The sequence below is a fragment of the Triplophysa dalaica genome, chromosome 18, assembly GCF_015846415.1.
Source record: "Triplophysa dalaica isolate WHDGS20190420 chromosome 18, ASM1584641v1, whole genome shotgun sequence".
In the NCBI taxonomy this organism is placed as follows: Eukaryota; Metazoa; Chordata; class Actinopteri; order Cypriniformes; family Nemacheilidae; genus Triplophysa; species Triplophysa dalaica.
Window position 1 is genome coordinate 18079408 of NC_079559.1, and position 24933 is coordinate 18104340.

The 24933-nt window shown below is 38.2% G+C and overlaps 1 protein-coding gene across 1 annotated transcript in view; it reads right to left on the minus strand.

Moving 5' to 3' along the window:
• The window catches only part of prickle3 (prickle homolog 3), a 31205-nt gene that overhangs the window by 2915 nt on the left and 3357 nt on the right, over positions 1-24933 (minus strand). Inside the window, 9 exon segments of the mRNA XM_056730096.1 lie at positions 214-588; positions 706-978; positions 1328-1702; positions 1982-2168; positions 3147-3350; positions 3959-4096; positions 4561-4674; positions 9129-9312; positions 23684-23766. Of these exon segments, the coding sequence (XP_056586074.1) occupies positions 214-588; positions 706-978; positions 1328-1702; positions 1982-2168; positions 3147-3350; positions 3959-4096; positions 4561-4674; positions 9129-9312; positions 23684-23766 (1933 nt within the window).

Genomic DNA, 24933 nt, shown 5'->3' on the forward strand with positions numbered 1-24933 from the left:
GGAATACAGCAAATGATAATAAGTTATACTTTCAAAATATTTTTCTGCAGGTTAATCCCTAACAGCACCAATCCTTTTCTTTTCTACTGTAATGAAAAATCTCCAATCTGATAAGATCAATAACAATACCGGTGAGTGAATGATAATGATACTTTTCTATTTTTGAAAATGCTATTAAATACATCATTGCTTTAGAAAGCAAAGTTATCTTACCCAGCAGGTCTATCTGTGATGGTACTCCAGTGCAAAACCTCAACCTGTGTCCCAAACTTCCCACAGCTTCTTCTCCATCGTCCTCCTGCTCCTCTTCTTCTTCATTTCTGTTTACCTCAACAGTTTCCTCTTCCTCCCAATCGTCTTCTTCCACTGAATAACTGCAGCTGATTGGCTCTCTGAAGCTGACCCTGGCTATGCTGTTGCGAACAGGTGCAACAGGAGTCTCTTCAGGTTCTTTAACAGTGGGTGTGGAATCTGAAGGGGGTGGCAAATCAGATGGCTCAAAAAACACAGGGGGTGGAGGTGGTGGAAAGGAGTCTGAGTCAATGAAATCGTCGAATGCATCTGATGGTTTGGGATCAGAGGAAATTCCTTAGGATGGAGAAAGCAAAGAAACATTAAGTCTCCCAGAATATGTAAAGTAACTGAAACAAGGTAAAATCGCTGTAACAAAAGGCCCCTGTCTGCATACATTATTTTAAAACATACCCATGTAACTTTCAACAGCATTCCCACAATCCTTTGCTGTGGAAGTGCCTCTGGATGTGCAGCTGGGTGGGAAAGGGCCAAATTCTGCATAGCCATTCAGCTCTACTGTGAACTCCAGACCGCTGTATGGACTGTCTGTCCTGTTTGATTGGTCCTTGCACAGAGGTTCTGTCCTGTCATTGGCTGCCGGAAGGAGCTGAGAGGGCAGGTGCGAGTTCTGCGTTTGCGCTTGGTCATATTGTGGAGGTTCAGAAGGGAAGGAGGTGCAAACGCCTACAAAATTACATAAGACGTGGAGTCATTCTTTATGCATAAATCTATGAGAAACAAACGTTGAAAAACAAACATTTTCTTTTTTGCTTTGAGGATATGTTTTCAGTTTCACCCCAAGATTCAAAAACTGTATTATTGTCCTCCCTACTGCCAAAATGTATGTTTTTTATTATTCTTTATCATATTTTGATAATCTATAAACGTTTTATCCATACAGTTATAGTTTTAAAGTTTTAAAATGTATGTTTCCATCTCCTTAAAATATACCGAAAGTATTTATGACTTCTTTTAATGGACATGTGTAGTAAAACGTCAACGTTTGAAAAAATGTGTTTAATAACATCCTTACCTTTGTTCTCAAGTGGAAAATGACTACACCCATTCACTGTTGTTGGGCTAGAGGTTACTAGCGCATTCTTCCACATACTGCCTTTAGACCTGATGTCATTGGGACTGCTGCTTCCCCCTTGTGGCCGTTGCGCAGAACTACGCTGCTTATTTTGAGTGAGTTTATGCGAGGCTGATTTGCTCTGCAGGGCTGAATCACAAGAGTCTGAGTTATCTGGATCGTCCCCCAGTGAGCAGGAGCGAGAGCAGAAAATGAGACCTCCGCGAGGCAAGAATGGTCTTCCCAGCAGAGGGAGTCGACAGCTGGCACAGCTGAAACATGCTTCAGTGGCATGCCAGTGCTGGCCCTCATAAGTCATCTGCCCCTGGTCTATACCTACATACAAACAGAGACAAAGAGAGAGAGAGAAATGCAAACAGTGCAGCATTCTGTCAAACCTATTAATCATCAAGATAGAAGAGGACTGCCACAGCATGACCTAAAGCATAATTCTTCTGGCATTTATCATTCTTTGTCACAGTTGTCTTTTTTGCAGGCTTTCCTATTTTTGTTCACGATTTTGTGTTTTCACTATGTTGTGTCGTTAGTTTCATTTACAAATGTGATTCTATATATCCTGGAGTTTAGGGAAAGCGTTGTTTTGACTGTACTCACCAATATGTTCCCCGCAGGTGTCGCAGTACTCGGCGTACAGCGACTCATAGCAACAGCAACAGTAGGGTCGACTCTCTCTCATGATGTAACGTTGCCCGCCCAGTGCTGCTTCACACTCGAAACAGCAGAAATGCTTCATGTGCCAGTGCCGGCCCTCAGCCTCCGTACACTCATCGGCAAAGATGATCTGATCACCAGAAGAGGAAAATAGAGTTAAATGTGTGGTAGTGTTTGTTTTTATCAATTGTTTAGTCATAACGTGTAGCGTGCAGTTTTTCACATGCATATCACAGAAACAGCTGCGGAAAAAAAATAAGAGACCATTTCAAATTTATTTTCAGTTTTTTTATTTATTATTTCTGGAGATGTGTTTAGAAATTAAATTATCATATTTCTCCCAAATTTCAAATAAAAATATTGGTTTATTAGCATTTATTTGCAGAAAATGAAAACGGGAGAAACAGGTTAAATAACAGAAAAGATGTCTGTATTACATCAAAGAAAACAAGTTCATATTCACTGTTAAGCAATACAACAGTAACATTTGTAGATGTATTTGGGAAAAGCTCAAAAATGATTATTTTATGTGATAACAATTTTCATGTGTTTGTCATGGACTTTGTCACTCTTTGGGTTTGGTTTGTTGAAATTCAACAAACACTGGACTGGAATGGCCCCAATACATCTAGAAATGCTGCTTAAATTTGTCTCTTAATTTTGTATATTATTGTATATTGATATGGAGCATAAAATATGTGAAAAACATAGACCGATTAAAGAAAAATAAACATAAATGAGATGCTAATGGTAAGTAGACCGGGAACATTTACATTTGTTTTTGTGTTTAGATTATGGAAAGTGTTGATTCAATTTTCAGTTTTCATTAAAATAATTCTGTTTACTGAAATCAAATAAAATTTTGCCAAAATACTATTTGAAAAACTAAACAAAATGAGAAACTGAAATAAGTTAAAGTTGAGGGACTGAAATCATTATAAACTAAACTAAAAAACAAACTTATGAATTCACAATGACTAAATTGCTAAAACAATACCTAAAGGTAACATAAAAACTAAAAATATAAAAATGGTAATTTAAAATATTAAAAAAACTTCCATACAACTAATACTAAACTGGTAATGTAGTGAAGGAAGAGAGAACACACCTCATCACAGGCCTGACAGCGTGGTTTGATGTGCTCAGCATGGTGCCGGCCGCAATAAATGTGCCCGTCCTGATAAAAGTAAATGAGATCTACCAGCAACTCATTACAGGAAGCACACTGGAAGCATTGAGGGTGCCAGCAGGTGCCATGACCGGCCCGTGATGCAAACACGGCTATGTCCCCGCCACAGATCTGCCTTCCACACTAAGACCAAAGAGAGAGAGGGATAAAACATTTCTAGGTCTAAAATCGGACTACATGAGTCACATTTAAAGGCAGAAGAACTATTATTAATAATAAGGAGTTAAAATCTGCTTGACATCATGCTTTGAACCTTATAACTGTGGTAAAGTCACACTAATGCACAACCTCTCTTGTCTTTTTGTCACCTCCACCAAGGACTAAAATGTTCTTATAGTACATTAAAAGAATGTGTATTAGAAAGATGACATAGGAAAGACTGAACCATTATTCACACATATCAATACAAGAAGCAAACAAACTGCCTCTCCACATCTCAACCACACCCTCTTGGCCACATTTCAGCTAAAGTGAAATATGGGTGTTGAAACAGGGTAAAAATACACTTGGAATATTACAGGGTGTATGGAAAGTATGTGGTTTTATCTATTACATATGGTATCTGGCATGGTGCTGGTCTGGCTTGGGTCTGAACATATAGTATATCAATAAGTTTCCTGGAACCACATGCCAAAAAGCCTCTTCAGCACAAGTACAGCACTTTACTCCACACTCCATACTTGAGCTGAAGAATGTAAATAGTGTGAAGTAAAGTGATGTTATGACTTTACCTGTTGGCAGATGGCTCCAGTCATGGTGACCGGGAAAAGTCGCACGTTGCCACGTCCAAGATTCTCTCTCTTCCTCTGTTGGCTGAATAATCTCAGTTCCTTCTTCTCTTCTTCATCCAGAGAATTACAGTACTGAGGCTACACTCACACAAACACACAATGACAATACAGTTATAACTCACAGAACAAAAACTGACAAAATTAGTTGCAGACATAATTATGTATTACAGACATCGTACTTTATTTGTATGTATTTATACCATTCTGGATTTTTTATAAACATGTTCAGGTCGTGGTCTATTAAATATGGACAAATTTTTGGCTCATTTATTATTCAAGCATAAAAAACATTCACGTAGCACAATTCACATGTGTAAAATAAAATTATTTTCTGATAAAAAAAGTTATATATAGAATAAAAATTAATTTCTAAACATTATTATATTATTATATAAATTACTTATTTTTTCTGCAACAGGCAGTTCTATTCTTGGCGGTAAACGGTATAAAGAGTTTTAAGTTTTAATAAACGTCACTGAAAATTTAAGATTATTGTTTACAGAGAGTATTTTTCATTTAAAAAATGTTTTCAAGAGTTTTACCTCACTGTCATGGGCTGGGAGCTGATGTAAGAGCTGTTTAATGCGATTTCGTTCACCAACACTGTTTACATATGGCACCTTATCCTCTGGAATACAGCTGAAGTATTGGTAAACCTGTAGATACACACAAACATGATTCAACAAAGACCTTTATACAAAAAAACAGTAGGCCTATAGAAAAAAAGATAAAATATTTAGCAGTTCAATGATTTTGGGGTGATTTTGTATTAGGCATAAGCATTTTAATATAGGCTTCATAGGTTGAAGGTTTAGAGATACAGTATCTCACAGAAGTGAGTAATCCCCTCACATTTTTGTAAATATTTTATTAAATCTTTTCATGTGACAACAATAAAGGAATGAAACTACAAAATAGTGAGTGTACAGCTTTTATAACAGTGTACATTTGCTGTCCCCTCAAAATAACTCAACACACCGATTAATGTCTTTATATGTAAACCGCTGGCGACAAAGTGAGTACACCCCTAAGTGAAAATGTCAAAAAATGTGCCCAATTTTTACACCAATTTGGTGTTATCGCTCTCACTCTCTCATGCTGGTCACTGGAAGTTCAACATGGCACCTCATGGCAAAGAACTGTCTTTGGATCTTAAAAGAAGAATTGTTACTCTACATAGGGGTCTCAGGCCCCTCCATCCGGCTCGCAGCTCATGTCAAAAATAAAACATTCTCCGAACCGCAAAATGATTTAGATTTATTATAAATTCTAGTTGTCTCCTATTCAAATAAAATAAAAACATGATTCTAAATAAAATGTGGCAGCGTGTGATGCATGTGTACGCAGATTTGACTGCTTTCATAGTTTATTTTTTGTTTGGCTGTAAAGTCGAAAAGAAAAGATGTCTTTCTAAACCGAAAAGGAAAGTGGACGAAGAAGAAACGGTTTCAAGAATGATGGACTTTGCAGTATTTTTTGTGGAGTTTAATGGAAATGCTACCTGTCTGATATGCAAAGAAAAGTCCCTGTTCCAAAGGAAAATAATTTAAAGCATCAGTACACATCTAAATGTGGAGAACAATCTAACAAGCTTCAGGAAGACGAGAGAAAAAACAAGCAGTTGCAGAGAGATTTAACATCCCAGCAAAACCTTTTTTTTAAGCCAAAGAGGATGCTGATGCTGCCGTTGAAGGTGGTAAGTGAGCTTATCGCCAAAGTAGGAAATGCCGTTCAATGAAGGGCAGTTTATAAAAGAATGCATGCTGAAAGTCGCTGATATTCTTTGTCCAGAAAAGAAGAGCTTGTTCATCAACGTTTCTCGGTCTGCCGAGCGCATCAGCAAGTTATCGGGTGAAATTTATGATCAGTTACGCAGCACAGCTCGAGTTTTCACTGCATACTCTGTGGCACTCTATGAAAGCTTGAACATAACCGAGAGTGCTCAGCTTGTCATTTTCATCAGGGGTATTAATGACCACTTTGAAGTGAAGGAAGAGTTGCTGAGTTTGTGTCCAATGAACGGCCTTACGACCGCCGAAGATATATTTCATCAGCTATGCGACGTGATTGAGCGCTGGTTTGCCATGGAACAGACTTGTAGGCATTTCCACTGATGGCGCCCCGTCTATGACAGGCAGAAAAAACGGACTGGTGCACTTGTACAAAGAAATGGACTGTAGCACTTGTACAAAGAAAGTTATAAGAGGAAAATGCAGACCCAGCAGTTGCTCTGCACTGTATAATACACCAACAGGCACTGAGCAGCAAATGCTTGCAATATGAACGCTGTTGTCATAAAATTTATTAACATCCATCCATTGCCAGTTTCATCCATTTTTAGAAGAAATTGAGTCAACACATGGTGATGTGCTTTATTTTACGGAGGTGCACTGGTTCAGCAGGGGGATGTCCTGAAGTGGGACCTGGTCAGCTCATCACAGCAGCATTTGACAGTCTCAAAGCCCTCTGTACAAAACCGAGACTGTGGGGAAATCAGCAATCAGCAAAAAAACTCAATGATTTCCTAACTTCTAACTCCCTTTTGGAGGAGGGCAAAGCATTCAGTGGTGAAGAATATGCCTCTGCTAATGAAAACTTGCTTCAGGAATTTGATCAGCGGTTTGCTGATTTCAAGGCACACTGTGACACTTTTCAGCTGTATGCAGACCCCTTCTCAGCTGATGTGGAGAATGTCCCAAGTTTTCTGCACTTATTGACCTGCAGTGCAACAGTGTGTAAGAGCTACATTTAAAAAGGCCCAGGGAAACACGGATAAGACTGGACAGTTTTTGAGAAAATTGTCTCCATGCTTCCCAGAACTTTCCAAAGTGTTCAGTCAGGTAATGAGCCTATCGGAAGCACCTATTTGTGTGAAAAGCAAGTACAGGTCCAGGCTGAGTGATGCCCATCTTGAAGCTGTACTCTGGGTTTCAACTGTGACCTCCATCATGGCAAACATGCCTCAGCTGTGTGAGTGGAAATGCTGCCAGGTTTCTGGCAAGAAACAGAATATTGTTTTCATCAGTTTCTCATTCAGTGCAATGTTATTTGTCTAGTGCAAGTTATAAAAGTTAAAATAAAGTGAGGGTAAGGTTTTGCATTAACTGGAATTGAAAGTTTATGAGATAAATGTCTCAATGAGTAAAGAAATTGTCCAGAAATCTTGCACTCTCTTATTGTGATTGGATGTTAAAATGTCCCTCCTATTCGGTGTCAGTCACAGCAATGTCCCCCAGTCAATTTGAGTTTGAGACCCCTGCTCTACATTAAGAAGGCCTAGGCTTTACGAAGATTGCCAAGACCCTGAAACTGAGCTGCAACACGGTGGCCAAGACCATACAGAGGTTCTACAGGAATGGTTCCACTCAGAACAGGCCTCGCCATGCTCGACCAAAGAAGTTAAGTGTAGTCCTCAGCGTCATATCTAGAGGTTGTCTTTGGGAAACAGACGTATGAGTGCTGCCAGCATTGCTGCAGAGGTTGAAAGTGTGAGGGTCAGCCTGTCTGTCCTCAGACCATACGCCGCACACTGCATCAAGTTGGTCTGCATGGCGGTCATCCCAGGAGGAAGCCTCTTCTAAAGACGATGCACAAGAAAGCCCGCAAACAGTTTGCTGAAAACAAGCAGACTAAGGACATGGATTACTGGAACCATGTCCTGTGGTCTGATGTAACCAAGATAAACTTATTTGGTTCTTTAGCAAGACCACTGCCTTGCTAAAGAAGCTGAGGGTAAAGGTGAAGAACCAAACCCTATTGAACATCTTTGGGGCATCCTCAAATGGAAGGTGGAGGAGCGCAAGGTCTCTAACATCCACCAGCTCCGTGATTTCGTCATGGAGGAGTGGAAGAGGACTCTAGTGCAACATGTGAAGCTTTGGTTAACTCCATGACCAAGAGGGGTAGGCAGTGCTGGAAGAGAATGGTGGCCACACAAAATATTGACGCTTTGGGCCCAATTTGGGCATTTTCACTTCACAGTGAAATTGTGGTTCAAGCTTGTAAAATATATATTTTAAAACTGAAAATGATATAACCAACATACATATTTTATATTATTTTGGATTACTGGTCATCTGCCACAAGTCTCTCTGCCATCTGCATCAACCTAAAACTTATAGATTATAGACCACTTCGCAAGATGTAAACACCGGTCCAGAAGCAGTTCCGGTTTCATATTTTATTTTATCTCACATTTATAATTGAAACTTAAAGATATTAGTTTTACATTTTGATACGGTAAAAAATGTTCTGAGAGTTGCATTTTGTTTAACCCTTGTGTAATTTAAAAAAAAGTTATTTTGGACCAGCTTTGGATCAGCGTTGTTTACGTCATCCGAAGTGATCTATATATATATATATATATATATATATATTGTGTAATAATTCAGTTATTGCTAAATATTGGAATATGCACATTTTGCAAGCACAACAGAACATTATGTACACATATTGACATATACTTTACATGAACAAGCTTTAACTGGGTCAAACTACTCAATCAGGAAACATCAGATACAGTAGAGACACGTCTTATTAAATTTTATATATTTTTTTTCTGGGGCATTTTATTCATATTAAGAACGTCAAGTTTAAAAGCATCGATCGTAGCAGCAGCACTGTCACTTCACACGACACAGCAAACTGATTTTGTAATTTTTTAAGTGTGTAGATTACTGTTTGTTTTGCAAAGTTATCATCATGTGGCGAACACAGTAGATATGACGTGTTTAGAGGCTTCGAAGTTTCGTGCATTAGGAAGGCCTAGCGATAATGTCACTAGCGATCGTAGCTCATACAGCGCAGGTGGAATGAACCATTGTAAGAGGGAGCAGGGAGGGGTGTGACTGAAACAGTAAATACATTATTTGTTTTTTAAATATTAAATATATGGTCAAAACGGACAAAATACACATTTAGTGCATGAGGGGGCCCTAGCACATTTAATGTATGTATAAAAAAGAAAAAAAGAAATAGGAAAATTAAAAGGGGGTCTGCTCGTCTGGGCCCTAAATCAGCCTGGGCCCTTAGAATCGTCCTAACCTTCCACCCCTTTATGTCGCCCATGATGGTACTTATACAGTACACTTTCTGTCTCCAGAAAACTCACCTGTTCAGGCTTGAGACCAGGCGGCACCCAGGCGTATTCTTCGGAAGCACATCCCGAGTCGTCGTCAGATATGGAGTGCCTTTGGAAGTCTGACACTAGCTTCATCATCATCTTTTCGAGCTGGCCGGGCACCGAGCGCACCACATGCTCTTCCCGTACACACTTACAGTGCACACAGATCTTCCTGTGGAAACAGATCAGCAGGGAGGTGTTGAGAGGACACGGCAAAACTGACTTTGAGATTCGGATTTGGATAATACAAGTTCTGAAAATAGACATTTAATCTGTCCTGAATAAAAGCATACATTCGTGTAAAAAGGGAGCGTTTGAAAGAGATTTACCCCAACTTTATATACCTGACATCCTGACTCCAATCAGGATTTTTGCATATATACATATTTTATATAACTGATGTGAAAGCTTTCTGATCAGCGTTTACCTTTTTCAGTTCAATTTATACTACAGAAGTTGGCTTTTATAATATTTTTAGAGTTTTGTTTTATTTTACAGTAATTATGTAATATATATTCATGTTATATAACTATTGTTTTAACAGAGTACTAAATAATCACAAAAGAATATTAATTATACGGTGACATTTTTAATGTCTTTAAAATTAGACACATGCAAAACAATATGGATATCAGTTTACTCAACAGTGACAAAAATAAACACAAACAAAATGGACCAGTCTGATGCAACCTATAAGGTTTATTTAAACATTGTCCAATGACAATGTGAATGACAAATAAACATGTAATCTCCTAAAATGGAGAAGTCTAATGTAATTTAAACATTGTCCAATACAAGTTTGAGGAGGACAAAATTAATTTATACAAAAGTTATGTAATGGATGGCTGAGTGAGTTAAATATGGATGTGGAATTTTAGACAAGAGATATTAGGCCAAATTAGAGTACTGTGTGTAAGCTGCCACATGATTTACGAGCACAACTCAAGCAACCTTATATTTTAGACCCTATTTTCACTCACCAACATATTTGTGCAAAGAGACAAATCGTCAATGTGAAATATTTCGCATGCTTAATACTTTGACCTGTCTGTAACTCACAATCCTGCAGTGTAAAATGTGACATCGCTGACAAGCTAAAGCCAATCGGAGAAAAGATACAGGGTAAGGGGATGTTCAGGTGGAGTTCTCATGAATTTCCATCTTCCATAATATTTTATATTTTAGCTGCAAATTACCGCACAGAAAACTTGGATCACAAGCTACTTTAAACAGGCAGAAACCCAGTCTGTTGTGAGAGAAGAACTGTGATTTGACAAAGTTACAATGTTGTAGTGTGTATAGTTAAATATCACAGACAGAAAGATGGATTTTCTGAATTACTTCCCTAAAGAAGATGAACAAAAGTACAATGCATCTTAAAAGGTAATGACAGCAAAGGAGAATGCGAGTGTTCGTAATAAATTATGCCTACAAAAGGTTCATTGTGAATGTGAATTTAAAAGGCATGTCGTCCCACGCCCCCACAATGTTTTCAGTTCACAGAATTATAAGTTTAATCAATGTATGTCGTATTGTGAAAAACTGAGATAATATAATGTATAATGTATAATAACATGTATTCTATCTGTGCTGTCTTTATTGTTCATAATCTTCATAATTATATTCATAATTACTACAGTAACTATTACCTAAATGTATGTGAATAACAAAATTGTGTAGAGCGCTATATAGGCCTAAATAAAACTTATTAGGGCTGTCAAACAACTAAGTTTGTGTTTACATAATATATGTCTGTGTACTGTGCATATTCATCTTGTATTTATATACACATACACAAACAAGTATATACAGTTGTGTTCAAAATTATTCAATCCCCAATGCTGTAAATGGTTTTAGGGAATTTAGTGTACATTTGTAATTGTATTCAGAATGAAATCCTTCAAGGACTTCTTAAAGAACCATATGCAACTAAAATGACATCAATTAGTTTTGTAATACAGTAGTTAATGTTTCTTTTGTGAATTCTTCATTGACATAATTATTCAACCCCTTAAAGACTACCACTCTGAAGAACAGAGGTTCAATGAAGTGTTTTCAATCAGGTATTGAAAACACCTGTGGATATCAGGGAGCAGCAATAAAGCCTAATAAGCACCAATTAGGCAGCTTTAAAATGACTGTGATACTCCTTCTAGACATTTACTGGTGTGGTTACAAACATGGTGAGGTCAAGAGAATGGTCCAGGAAGACAAGAGAACAGGTGATTACTCTTCACAGGAAGGGCAATGGCTATAAGAAGATTGCAAAGATGTTAAACATACCAAGAGACACCATAGGAAGCATCATTCGCAAATTCAAGGGAAAGGGCACTGTTGAAATGCTACCTGGTCGTGGCAGAAAGAAGATGCTGACTTCGACTGCTGTGCGCTACCTGAAGCGTAGAGTGGAGAAAAGTCCCCGTGTGACTGCTGAGGAACTGAGAAAAGATTTGTCAGATGTGGGTACTGAAGTTTCTGCTCAGACAATACGGCGCACCCTGCGTAATGAAGGCCTCCATGCCAGAACTCCCAGGCGCACCCCCCTTGCTGTCCCTAAAGAATAAGAAGAGTCGACTGCAGTATGCCAAATGTCATGTGGACAAACCACAGAAGTTTTGGGATAGTGTTCTGTGGACTGATGAAACAAAATTAGAACTGTTTGGGCCCATGGATCAACGCTATGTTTGGAGGAGGAAGAACAAGGCCTATGAAGAAAAGAACACCTTGCCTACTGTGAAGCATGGCGGGGGGTCAATCATGCTTTGGGGCTGTTTTGCTTCTGCAGGTACTGGGAAGCTTCATCGTGTGCAAGGTACCATGAATTCTCTTCAGTACCAGGAGATATTGGATGACAATGTGATGCAGTCCGTCACAAACCTGAGGCTTGGAAGACGTTGGACCTTTCAACAGGACAATGATCCCAAGCATACCTTCAAGTCCACTTGAGCATGGTTGCAGATTAAAGGCTGGAACATTTTGAAGTGGCCATCGCAGTCACCAGACTTAAATCCGATTGAGAACCTCTGGTGGGACTTAAAGAAAGCAGTTGCAGTGCGCAAGCCTAAGAATGTGACTGAACTGGAGGCTTTTGCCCATGATGAATGGGCGAAGATACCCGTAGATCACTGCAAGACACTTGTGTCAAGCTATGCTTCACGTTTAAAAGCTGTTATAACTGTAAAAGGATGTTGTACTAAGTACTAAGATTGAATGTCACTTGGGGGTTGAATAAAACTGATAATGATGTGAGCTCAGAAAAGACATTTGTGGCTATTTCATTATAAATGTTATGTTATATTTGTCTGACCTACACGTGCCTCTTTGATTTAATTGTAAGCAGGATGACTGAATGATCATAATCAATGTCAAACCGACCAAAACAATCAATTTCAGTGGGGGTTGAATAATTTTGAACACAACTGTATATTTAGGAAATATTTAGATGCATTCATTTATATTTACAAATCGTTGTGATTATATTTAAAAAAATATTTTAAACATATGTATACATGTGTATGTGTTTATAAATACAAAATGAATATGCACAGTACACAGACATGGTGTATATTTATTGATCAATCGTTTGACAGCCCTAAAACTTTTTCCATTCCATTCCATTTTCTACCGCTTATCCGAACTACCTCGGGTCACGGGGAGCCTGTGCCTATCTCAGGAGTCATCGGGCATCAAGGCAGGATACACCCTGGATGGAGTGCCAACCCATCGCAGGGCACACACACTCACTCATTCACTCACGCACTCACACCCTACGGACAATTTTTTCCAGAGATGCCAATCAACCTACCATGCATGTCTTTGGACCAGGGGAGGAAACCGGAGTACCCGGAGGAAACCCCCGAGGCACGGGGAGAACATGCAAACTCCACACACACACAAGTCGGATGCGGGAATCGAACCCCCAACCCTGGAGGTGTGAGGCGAACGTGCTAACCACTAAGCCACTGTGCCCCCCGCCCTAAAACTTAATTTTTTTATTTAAGTGGCATTGATTCTTGAAGACACGCAATGTTTAAAATCGTTTTTTTATTTTTTAGAATGCTTAGGGCTATAGTGCACAAGTCATATAAGTCTAAAGCTTAAAAAGAAAAATCATCTTTCATTTACACAAATTCTGCTTCCATTTCACAAATGAATTACATGAGGTTGAGTAAATGATTACAGATTGATCATTTATGATTGAACTTTTCTTTTATGTCTCAATTTCTTTGCACGCAGACCAGCCTGTTCGGTTTGCCACCTCACCCCAATTTAATTAACACAAACTCATCACTGACATCAATGAAACACCATCTAATGTTTCACCCTCTGATGAAGACAAACCCAGCAGGTTAGTCCATGGCAACTACATACATAAACAAAAGTAACAGCAACATGCTTTAATCTCCCTCAAACACATACAAATATAAAAGCAAAACTTAACTAAAATCACACCCAAAGTAATCCTAACAGTACATTATTTAAACCTGATTTGTATATTCAACAGAACCAAAGAATCTCAAATTATAACTGGCAAAGTCAATACTTTTTCCTAGATCTGATCATTAACAATAGAACATTGTCTAGTAATAGAACACAAAGTCTATTAAATGTTTCCTATAAAGTGCCTGAATAATGTTATAGTAATCACAACGATAAGAAGCACAGTTTTGGTCCTGGATGCTGTCAATAATATTACTTAAAAATTCTGATTAAACAAGAACAACAATACGTACAGTACAGAAAATGGGTCCAGAATCAGCCAAAAAAACAGCCAGGTGAACTAATCCTCCATCATGACTTCAACACGACAAAACAAACATCTTACTCCGACCGAGCCCTGTTATACACTGATAAGTGACAGACAGACGCTTGTCATGGTTTGAGAAGGCAGTCATTGGGCAGGGCAGAGATGACATCACACCTCTGCTGTGATCAGCTCAGATCTCATTTTCCATTTCGTTTCATCTTCATAAAAAAAGAGGTCAAAATCCGGTCTTTACAACCACGTGAGGTGTGTAGGGGTGGGTGTATAATCCCTCTTCTGCAGTTACGAGATGAGCACTACTGTTCTCTTAAAGACTGACATTAGAAACGCCTTTAATATTGAAGTCAAGCATAAAAGCAATACAAAGCAAGTGCATATAGAAAGAAAAATATACATCAACAAACTATGCTTGTGTTTTCTCATAACACCTCAGACAGGGTTACAGTGGCACAGGGACATGGGCACAGATGGATGACAAAAGCTGCTTTTCCCAGATTTTACGCTCTTCTAGCACCTAAAAATATTCCACCAATCTGTTCTTCTCTGGTTTATCAGCCATTTTACATCCTCACTCAAACTCTCAATTTTTTTAACATACAGGTAGATACAGGACTATGTGTATTTGTCAATATGAATGTATTGTAAAGCATTATTTTTCTTTCTTTTTAAAAGAGTTTGATGTACTGTGTAGTCCAAAGCCAAAACTTCCATAAAAACAGCAAAAAAGCAAGTTTAATTTAATGCCTGGAGACTGCTTTTGGATAGTTGACAAACTTTTTTTACTATGATGTGACATTGCAATATTTAGAAAACTGTTATGTTTTATATTATTGATATTTATTTTCAGCATAGCATACGAGAGATTTATTTTAATTGTTAGTTTTTTTCTACATTTTTGCCATCTCACCTTAGGGCACATTTACATATTAGTCTGTCAACTTCCCTTTTAAACTGAAGAAACTATACCACCGTTTATTACAACGTTAATATTGTCGGATTAATACTTTTAAGCACATACTTAACACAAATCTCTCAGAGTAATAATGGATGTTCAAACATCTCAATCTAAACTCCATAGAGTGTATATAAATGGGTCATGTTGTTCTTTCGTTTTCTGAACAGGACAAACAGAGATTACCTCACGTCTGAAAAGTACTGTGTGGAAACGTTGAGGCTCTGGGATAAGCACCAGTCAACAGGTTCAGCCGCAAGAACTCCTGACCCGAGATCAACACACAATCTACTACCAAATCTGTCCTCAACACAATGTACATGTGCAGATGTCATAGCTACATGTGATGATGTCACATTTTCAAAAAATCAATGCCTCTGGTCTGGGCTCTTTTGAAATGCTGCCAAGCATACAATCATATAAAAATTACATTTTTATTTATATAAAGTTTTTTTCACAATGCAATGCACACTTTTCATTTAAAGCTTAAAAAAATGTATGCCTGAATATATTAAGCACACAGTCAGTAAGCTCATCAAAGAGCTATATATACAGAGGGTTTCAGCGGCTACAACATTTTGTGGCACAAACTTAATTTCCGGTAGATCTCTGCAAAGAATTACTGCGGAGTATTTTAATTTAATTATTACAATTATTATACGATAAAATATTAATATAGATTAGTATTGAGTTAAGTTGAATATATAATATGTTATTATATTATAAGTTATATATATTATACTAAACCCAGACCAGATGTTAACTTCAGGCTTGTGCGTCTGACGATAACGTCTACATATATATAGCTGTCTATGTATAAAAGGCGACTGCAGCAAGGAATGATCAACTTTATACAAACAAAAATCTAATGATAATATTTTGGTTTTAAGAACATGTCAAAACTTGAATTAAAACATGTACACATCAGATACTAAAACCGTTACAAAAACTTATACAAAACAAGATGGCTTATAATAAAGAATAGATTGAATCATTCTTTAAACTACAACTTTGCCAAACTTTAGCATACACTATATAGTCAAGGGCACTTTTAATACATTATATCATTATTATCATAAACTCTTATCAACATTGTAATTGTCAAATTTCCTGCAAGACACATTAACAAAATGGATATCCAAGATCATATTCTAGTAACTGAACACCATATACCCTATACCCACTAAGAGTCTATTACCTTAGATAACAGTGTCCATAATGCCGCAAAAGTCCATCTTTAAAAAAAAAAAGTTTTGTGATCTCCTGTGTAGCTTTCTTCAAATCTAAGGCGGTTTAAGCAAGCTGGCCATTCTTCAATGATCCCGTAGTGAAGGAGACATCACATACCGCCTGTGTCGAGTCAAATGACGGCCGCTCTGTTTTTCAATTGTTCTCTGCTTTGCTTCAATCTACCCCCTTAGGCCACTCGGTTAACACTGCCCAAATAATACGTGGCTTGCTTCGCTGCCCCTCCCCTCTGCTTTCTCTCTCACTAAGACCATGTTTCATTTCTTGTATTCATTACACAATACGTTATGTGATTTGAATAATGTATAGTGTGGGGTGCGTTTCTTTGGCCGCTTTCATCTTGTCAATTTCAATGAGCCTATAGTGTAAACTGAGGTAATTTAGAATTGTGACCTGAAAAAAACTAACATACTGCTGCTTATAGTTAACATTAGGGATTTTAACAAACCCAAAACCATAACCTAGCTGTGTAACTTATCCAACACTGTTTATACTACTGGCAAGAATGATATCTCAAATTACCTGCTGTGTAACGCCTGTTTCACACATACTCCGCGTGCAGTGCGTATGCGGTGCATATTTTTTTATATTCATTCATTAGATCATTCACACAACATGAGGATGCGGTGCAGTCTGTCTGTTGCAGATGCAGTGCATTAGTGCAGCGATAGTATACGCATCGAGTCTATTTTTGCTGTACAGCACGGACTGATTTAAAGCGATAGCACACGTGTCGTGCTCAAAATGAACACAAAAAGGCAGTAATTTCACCATAAATGTATATAAATTAAGTTTACTTATGTTATTTGTTTAACTAAGCTATTAAAGCCGATTAAAATGTTTTGCAGTGCAAATATTCTACAGTGTTTATATTGCGTGAGGAAGGTGCTTCTATGCAGACAAGCAGGTGGTGTAGAAGGTACAAGACAGCAGCGCGATGGATGACACTCCAAACTCTAATTATTGAGCTAGAAAAATACAAAGTAATTTATGATTTATACCCCAAGGACTGTCTTTATAAAGACCTTAATGCTTATGAAAAGGCATGGGAGGTAGTGTCCTCAGCCACTGGAAGGGATGGTAAGTTGTTTTGAAACTCTTTTAATAGGCTTGGCTAATATAACTTCACGTAAGCATCAAGTGTTTTGAACGGATAAAATATAATTTAAATAGTACCTTCCTGAAAAGGTTTATTTTTTTTCTGTGTTGTCCTACACTTCATTCAAAGTTTGATACACCATGAAAGTTTATGGTGGATGCTGTTATAAACTGTATATCTATCAACCACTCGCACTAAACAGAAAACAGAAAATCACAATGATATAAACTGCGTTTTACCATTTTAAATAGTTATGTTTTGTTTAATCATCCAAATATTGGGAATTACTCACTGTTACCCACTAAATCCCACAGAAGGAGCGGACCAATACCACGCTACAAACAAAGTATTTGTGAAAGCACAATGGCGCATGACGGACCCGTACTGTATACGTGTTGCTCATACGCACCGCAAACGCACTACAAACGGAGTATATTTAAAACGGGCGTTATGCTACTACACTTCTAAGGGATCTACCATCTGATGGATGATTGAAAGGGTAAAACATTTTTTGTTGTTCATTAAAGGAAGGACCCTAACAGCCACTTTCAGTGGGGTCACCCTTACAACGACCCTGAGCACCTTAGCAACCACTTATTAACATATACAGTGGAAAGTATGTGAACCCTTTGGGCTTACTTGGATTTCTTCATAAATTGGTCATAAAATGTGTTCTGATCTTCATCTAAGTCACAACAATAGAGAAACACAGTCTGCTTAAAACTAATACCGCACAAAGATTATACCTTTTCATGTTTTTATTGAACACAACATGTAAACATTCATAGTGCAGGGTGGAAAAAGTATGTGAAACCCTAGACTAATGACTTCTCCAAGAGCTAATTGGAGACAGGAGTCAGCCAACCTGGGGTCCAATCAATGTGATGAGATTGGATGTGTTGATTAAAGCTGGCCTGTCCAATAAAAAACACACACCAGTTTTAAGTTTGCTGTTCTGAAGAAGCGTTGTCTGATGTGAACCACGTCTCGCACAAAAGAGCTCTCAGAAGACCTATGATCAAGAATTGTTGACTTGCATAAATCTAAAAGCCTTGATGTCCATGTGTCCACGGTAAAACAGATTGTCACCAAATGGAGAAAGTTCAGCACTGTTGCTACACTCCCTAGGCGTGGTCGTCCTGTAAAGATGACTGCAAGAGCACAGCGCAGAATGCTCAATGAGGTGAAGAAGAATCCTAGAGTGTCAGCTAAACAATTACAGAAATCTCTGGCACATGCTAACATTTTTGTTGTCAAATCTACAATAAGGAAAACATTAAACAAGAATGGACTTCATGGGAGGACACCACGGAGGAAGCCACTGCTGTCCAAAAAAAACATTCCAGCATGTTTGAAGTTTGCAAAAGAGCACCTGGATGTTCCACAGCACTACTGGCAAAACATTCTGTGGACAGAGGAAACCAAAATTGAGTTGTTTGGAAAGAACACACAACGCTATGTGTGGAGAACAAAAGGCACAGCACAACAACATCAAAACCTCATCCCAACTGTGAAATATGGTGGAGGGCATCATGGTTTGGGCTGCTTTGCTGCCTCAGGCCCTGGACGGATTACTGTCATCGATGGAAAAATGAATTCCAAAGTGTATCAAGACATTTTGCAGGAAAACTTAAGACCATCTGTCCGCCAACTGAAGCTTAACAGAGGATCGACGATGCAACAGGACAACGACCCCAAAGCATAGAAGTAAATCAACAACAGAATGGCTTCAACAGAAGAAAATACGCCTTCTGGAGTGGCCCAGTCAGAGTCCTGACCTCAACCCGATTGAGATGCTGTGGCATGACCTCAAGAGAGCGATTCACACCAGACATCCCAAGAATATTGCTGAACTGAAACACTTTTGTAAAGAGGAATGGTCCAAAATTTCTCCTGACCGTTGTGCAAGTCTGATCTGCAACTATAGGAAACGTTTGGTTGAGGTTATTGCTGCCAAAGAAGGGTCAACCAGTTATTAAACCCAAAGGTTCACATACTTTTTCCACCCTGCACTATGAATGTTTACATGTTGTGTTCAATAAAAACATGAAAAGGTATAATGTTTGTGCGGTATTAGTTTAAGCAGACTGTGTTTCTCTATTGTTGTGATTTAGATGAAGATCAGAACACATTTTATTACCAATTTATGAAGAAATCCAAGTAAGCCCAAAGGGTTCACATCCTTTTTCTTTCAACTGTATATACAGTATAACACTGACTTTGTAAATAGATTCATATCTACTCTGTAGTCAGTGTGTTGCAAAAATATCTCATAACGATAATAATACAATAATTAAAAAAAAAACATAACATAAAACGGCATATTTAAATGAAAACGCACAAGTGTAAATGGCAAGTTTATCTTAACTACTTGAATTTGCAAGTTCCTTGTAGCTTAAACTACAATTTCAGAATAACTTCACCACACAGTAAAACGTTTTTGTGAACGAAAATTGACCACTGACCTGCTGTAAAATCACTGTAACATAATCCCATATTTGGCTTATTGCTTTATTAAATGTACAATACCATAGCATCCAGCAATAGCTACCAATTAAATTCTATTTCTGTAAACTCAAAAACCAAAATACACCCAAGCCGATATGAAAAAGTGTGTAAAAAAATGTCAGTAATACATATAGACAGAAAACAAATAAAAGACACATAGTGTCACATAGTGAATACACAGAATATAAGTGATCCACTGGGCTATTGGTATAAAAAGAAATAAAAAGTATGAAGCCGAATAATAGAGGGATAGGGTTTTGGGAACAGATGGGCACTTTCTGGTGTAGATGTCACTGCGGCACCAATTAATGGTTGATTAATGGCTGCTTGGGTTTTCATGAGTAACTCAACTACCATCCTACCAGACCGGACTCTCTCAGCACAACAGACAACTCACTGGTGACTCAAATACTTACAAGAGCTTGACAACCTCCTTGACAACATCTCCATTTGTGCTTGAAAAAGACAGTTCTGCCCATGATAGACGATCTCTCTGGCGCTCTGACTGTCTGGATGTGCTCAGCTGGGATGATTTCTATTACTCACAGACAGTTCTTTGCAATGCTTTGGTCCGGCTCATAGTCATTTATTTTTAGTATGTTTTCCCTTTTTCTCTCTCCTTTGTTTTGATATTTTTCTTTTTGTTATTTACCCATCTCAGTGACTTGTCATTTCTGATTTGTTAACTAATAATAAACTGAGAACTTTGGGAGCAGAAATGTAGGTAGGCTTCAATTTGAAACCATAAACACCACAACATTTATCCAACAATAATCTAAGTTGCGTGGGGACATCTGGAAACACTTTTAAGTAATGAATCAAACTAAAAGAGGCCTTTACTTTTGATCAATGAAACAAAACAAACCAGACACATATGTCCGTTCTCCTTAAAATTAAAATAAAAGTGCTCAGAATAAGAAGACACTGCACCAAACCCTAGTGTCGAACATAAATGCACTTCCGTAGCCCACAGCAAGTCTTCCATCTGAATAGAGTGAAAGAAAAAGGGAAAGAGAGGCACAAATAGAGCAGAGCGCATGGATTTAAGTGTCAGAGTTTGATGGGTCTATTTCTACGGTCCTGGCAGCAGCTGCAGCAAGGACTTGAAAGGACTAATCTTATTAGTCAGACAGGCTGGATTAGAAAACAGAAAGAGGGGTCCCGATGGGTGTACATGAGAGGATGGTCCGGGAAGAAGGAAAATAGGACATTAAGTAAGAATAAAAACTGTTGGACCGTACAGTTTGTCTTAAGATATTTAATTATAAAGTCATTCATATAAAACAGTGTTTCAGTGACACAGATCATCAGAATACAGCTTTGTTGTGGATATGAGTGGTGTGCTATATGAGTGACTAATCTGGAGTGCACGAGATTAGATTTAGAATGACTCTGATGTATGACTCTGGACAGAAATGTAGGCATCCGATTGAATAGAGCAGAAGAAGATTTATGCTCTGTTAACACACACACTCACACACAAACACAGTTTAGCTAAAGGTATCTTAGGTGACAAAAGCTTGCATGGTCTCGCCAAATGTAGGTAAGAAAAAGCGCACGCAAGATTACCAAACTATCGTAGACATTATATACATTTCTACTGTATTTATTTAAGGCTAGAAAAAAACAGGTATGAGGCATCTGTCTACTTACACAAGAAAAAGCATGTAATAAAATGTGATTATCAGAGTATTTGAGTGAAGTGAAGCGTTGTGATGCGCCGCTCAATATTTCGCTCTATGACTGTGTGCGTAGCTCAGTCATTCACGAACCAAGCAAACACTCCGCTCATGTAACACTCATGCACACTGGTAAACTAAATCCGGCTCAGATCCTGCTTCCACATAAAATGTGTCAAATACATAGAACTATTATTGATATTTACAATCATTTTTCCCCCATGGTAATGTTTCCATGGTAGGTTTTGTCAGATTTGTCACAATGTAAAACACACACACAGACACACCTCTGAACTCACTGGAATGTGCTGTGTCTTGAAGCATTTGTTCCAGGTCATTGTCTGACTTTTTCACACACCCACTGGAAGTGTTTCTGGTACATGTGTACCAGAGTCCCAATGCATTTGATGTAGACCTATTTTTGTGGGAAATGAGGTTTACACTAAGTAATGTTTTGCCGATCAATACAACAATGTCGATGCAGCACTGTTCAAAAGCACACGTTTTCAGTTAACAATGCCACTGTATAAAAGTAAACAAAGAACTGCCTTCAATACGTTTCTGTACAATCTGCCTTTGCAGACCAGCTGTGTTTAGGGATGAACTTTCATGCTAGCTTTTCCAACTACTGTTTTTGTTCGTACAATTGTAGGACTTTATACGAAAATCTCACCTTGTAAATAGTTACGTCTTCCTGTGAGATCAGGTTGAATATTTCCATTCTGTTGCTATAATAGCAGGGGTGCCACTACTCCTGGGGCCCAGGACAAAATGACCAATTTGGGCCCCAAACCACAAACCCCATGCAACCAGCAAAGATGTGTTTAGTGGCCACCACTCACAATATCTAGAACAGCTTTTCCAGCTGGAAGGATGTCACTTAAAGAATTTGTCTTTGTACTAACTTTCTAAAAAAATATGTAGACAGCTGCGTAATACATTAAGAACATTTTCAAATTTTTTTAGTTTAATCAGCATTTCTGGATGTATTGTGGCCATTCCGGTCCCGTGTTTGCAACTTTCAACAAAATTAAACCTAGGGAGTGACAAAGTCATCCAACAGCAATGTGAAAGAGTGACGAGACACATGAAAACTGTGATAAAAATCGAGGTTACCAAATACGTGTACAAATATTACTGTTGTATTGCATAAAATACTTAATAAACCCGTTTTCTTTGCAACATTTGAGGTCCGTATAAACACAGAGCATCTTTTCGTTTTTTTACCTGTTTCTCCAGTTGTCATTTTCTGCCAATAGAACCACAAGTTTTGTATGGAATTTGGAGAATATTTTGTTAGTAGTTTACAAAATAAAATATATGTATATACCCTCAAGTAAAACTAGTTCTGGCAAGGGGGCGTGGTTTAGCGGAGTCCGCGCCAAAAGGGCAAAGCGAGAGAACGTCTGAGGACTCGAGGAAGCTCACAAGCCAGCGGGACGAGAGACCGAAGCATCAAGAGTGAATTCTGTTTTGTTGAATGTTAGCAAACTGCCGCAAAGTTGATTTTTTAAAAATAATAAATCTTACGGGTCCCAGCCACAGCCGACCCTGTCTCCTTCCTCCTGTACATTGAACCTTATTACACTAGACAATAAAAGTTAATAGCAAAGGAGGCATCAAAAACTTGTTGAAAGAAGTGACGTTAGAACTTAGAACTAACAAAAGCGAAAGCTAAAACTTGCTCTGTTAATACACAAAATTTGTTTTAGACTGTTCAAAACAATCAGTCTGTTTCACAAAAGCTAATGACCACTAATGGCTTTTCTAATGGCATCTGTAAATGTTACAGTGTAGTGTGGTCAGTGTAAACACTGGCTCTCCTCATCAGCTCTGGAAATATGATTATACGTTTCATATTACACAAAACAATTCCAGGTGTCACGTAAAACACCCTGACAGGCTGAAGTTCTCTAGAGTCAGCAGTTTATCAGCACAGCCGTCAGTTCCTTTCCTTTTTCTTTATCTCTAAGTACCCATGTAATTTCATAACAGCCGCATTATTTATACAATAACATGACATGTTATGTCTGAGGATGTTACGTTTCCGTCTGCACATCGTAGACCTAGTTCTTCAAACAAACAAAGACAAATGCTCTGCAAAAGTAAGTCAAGGGTCAGAGCTGTGGCCCACATGCACATCCCCAAAAGGGGGGGGGGGGCTTGGGGGACGCATGTTCAAATCTGGGTTGGGACTTACAGTATTGCTCATTAAAGGTGGCAAAAGGGTCAAGGAATATCAATAAAAGCCAAGGAAGTGAGTGAAAGCATGTTTAGAAGTCCCAATCATACCTCCATCCGTGCATACGAAAGCCAGGACATTGTTCTCCACAGCGCATACAAGGCTGACCTCTGTCCGGGTCTTCACACTCCGACTGAGGGAGAGAGAAAAGTGCCATTTTAAATATCAATGAAATATAATTTTGTATGCCTAAAGCAAGAGACGTAAAGCAAATTCGGAGGAATTATTAGGGATGTATAGGGGTAGTTGGCATTTGTCTCATTGTATATTATATACAGGCACTTTTTCAATAACAATATGATTACCAGGCAATGATAATCAAGTTATTAACAATTAAAGAGCACATAGAACAAGTGTCATCAGTCTTAGATCTAGATGGTTAAAAAAATCTTCAAAAACATTCCTATTGCATTTGTCATGGAGTATATGGTTGAAAGCAAAGAGTGCAGTTGTGCTTGTTGCATACTAAACCCCTGGGCAAAAGTAAGCAATACCCCTTTGCATTTTATTTTGCACCCCTTCCTCCTCAAGAGGCACAGGACAACTTTCCTGGCGAACTCTCAGTGACAACTACTGCCATATCTGCTTTTGACATTCAGTTTTGTTGTTGCAGTTGCAACTAGAATTCTAGAGTTAGAATTTTTAAGTTTTACATAATTAAGATTGCATATAGGAATTTATATTCTGTGTAATATTTGACCTGTGTTTCTCTCTCCATGCTTGTCTCTGTGTGTGCATGCTCGTCTGTGTGTCAGTGCGCATCAATGTGTGTTAGTACGTGTGCATATTGTGTGTGTGGAGCGTTTGTATGTTGGTATGTCTGTCTTCTGTATTTTCACCTTTTTCTTGTATTTACAGGTATAACTTTAATTGTTTTGCTTATAGTCAATATGTCTCATGTACAGCTGCTGTGTAGCAATGAAAATTGTATAAATATATAAATATTAATAAAGTTGCGTTGCACGTTTGTTACTTGGTATCGCTGATGTTTAGACTTGTGTCACATTCCAGCATACACTGCTTTTTAAGTGACACACACCATAATTTGTGCTGTATATCTCTGTGTTTTACAGTATGCTATTTAAAGTGGTACACTTGTTTACGGCTTAGTTTTGCCTTAAGATCTTTTACTGTTTGTGGGAACAAACAAGGCAATAAAACGAAGAACTTGTTCTTCTAAACCTGCAAGGGACGTGCTGAAGGTGTTTGAAATCTTTGACATGCTTGACTATAGCGAGAGAACCGTCGTAAAATAAAAACAACTACTTTGCTCTCCCACACAGGCTTAAATGGAGTACTT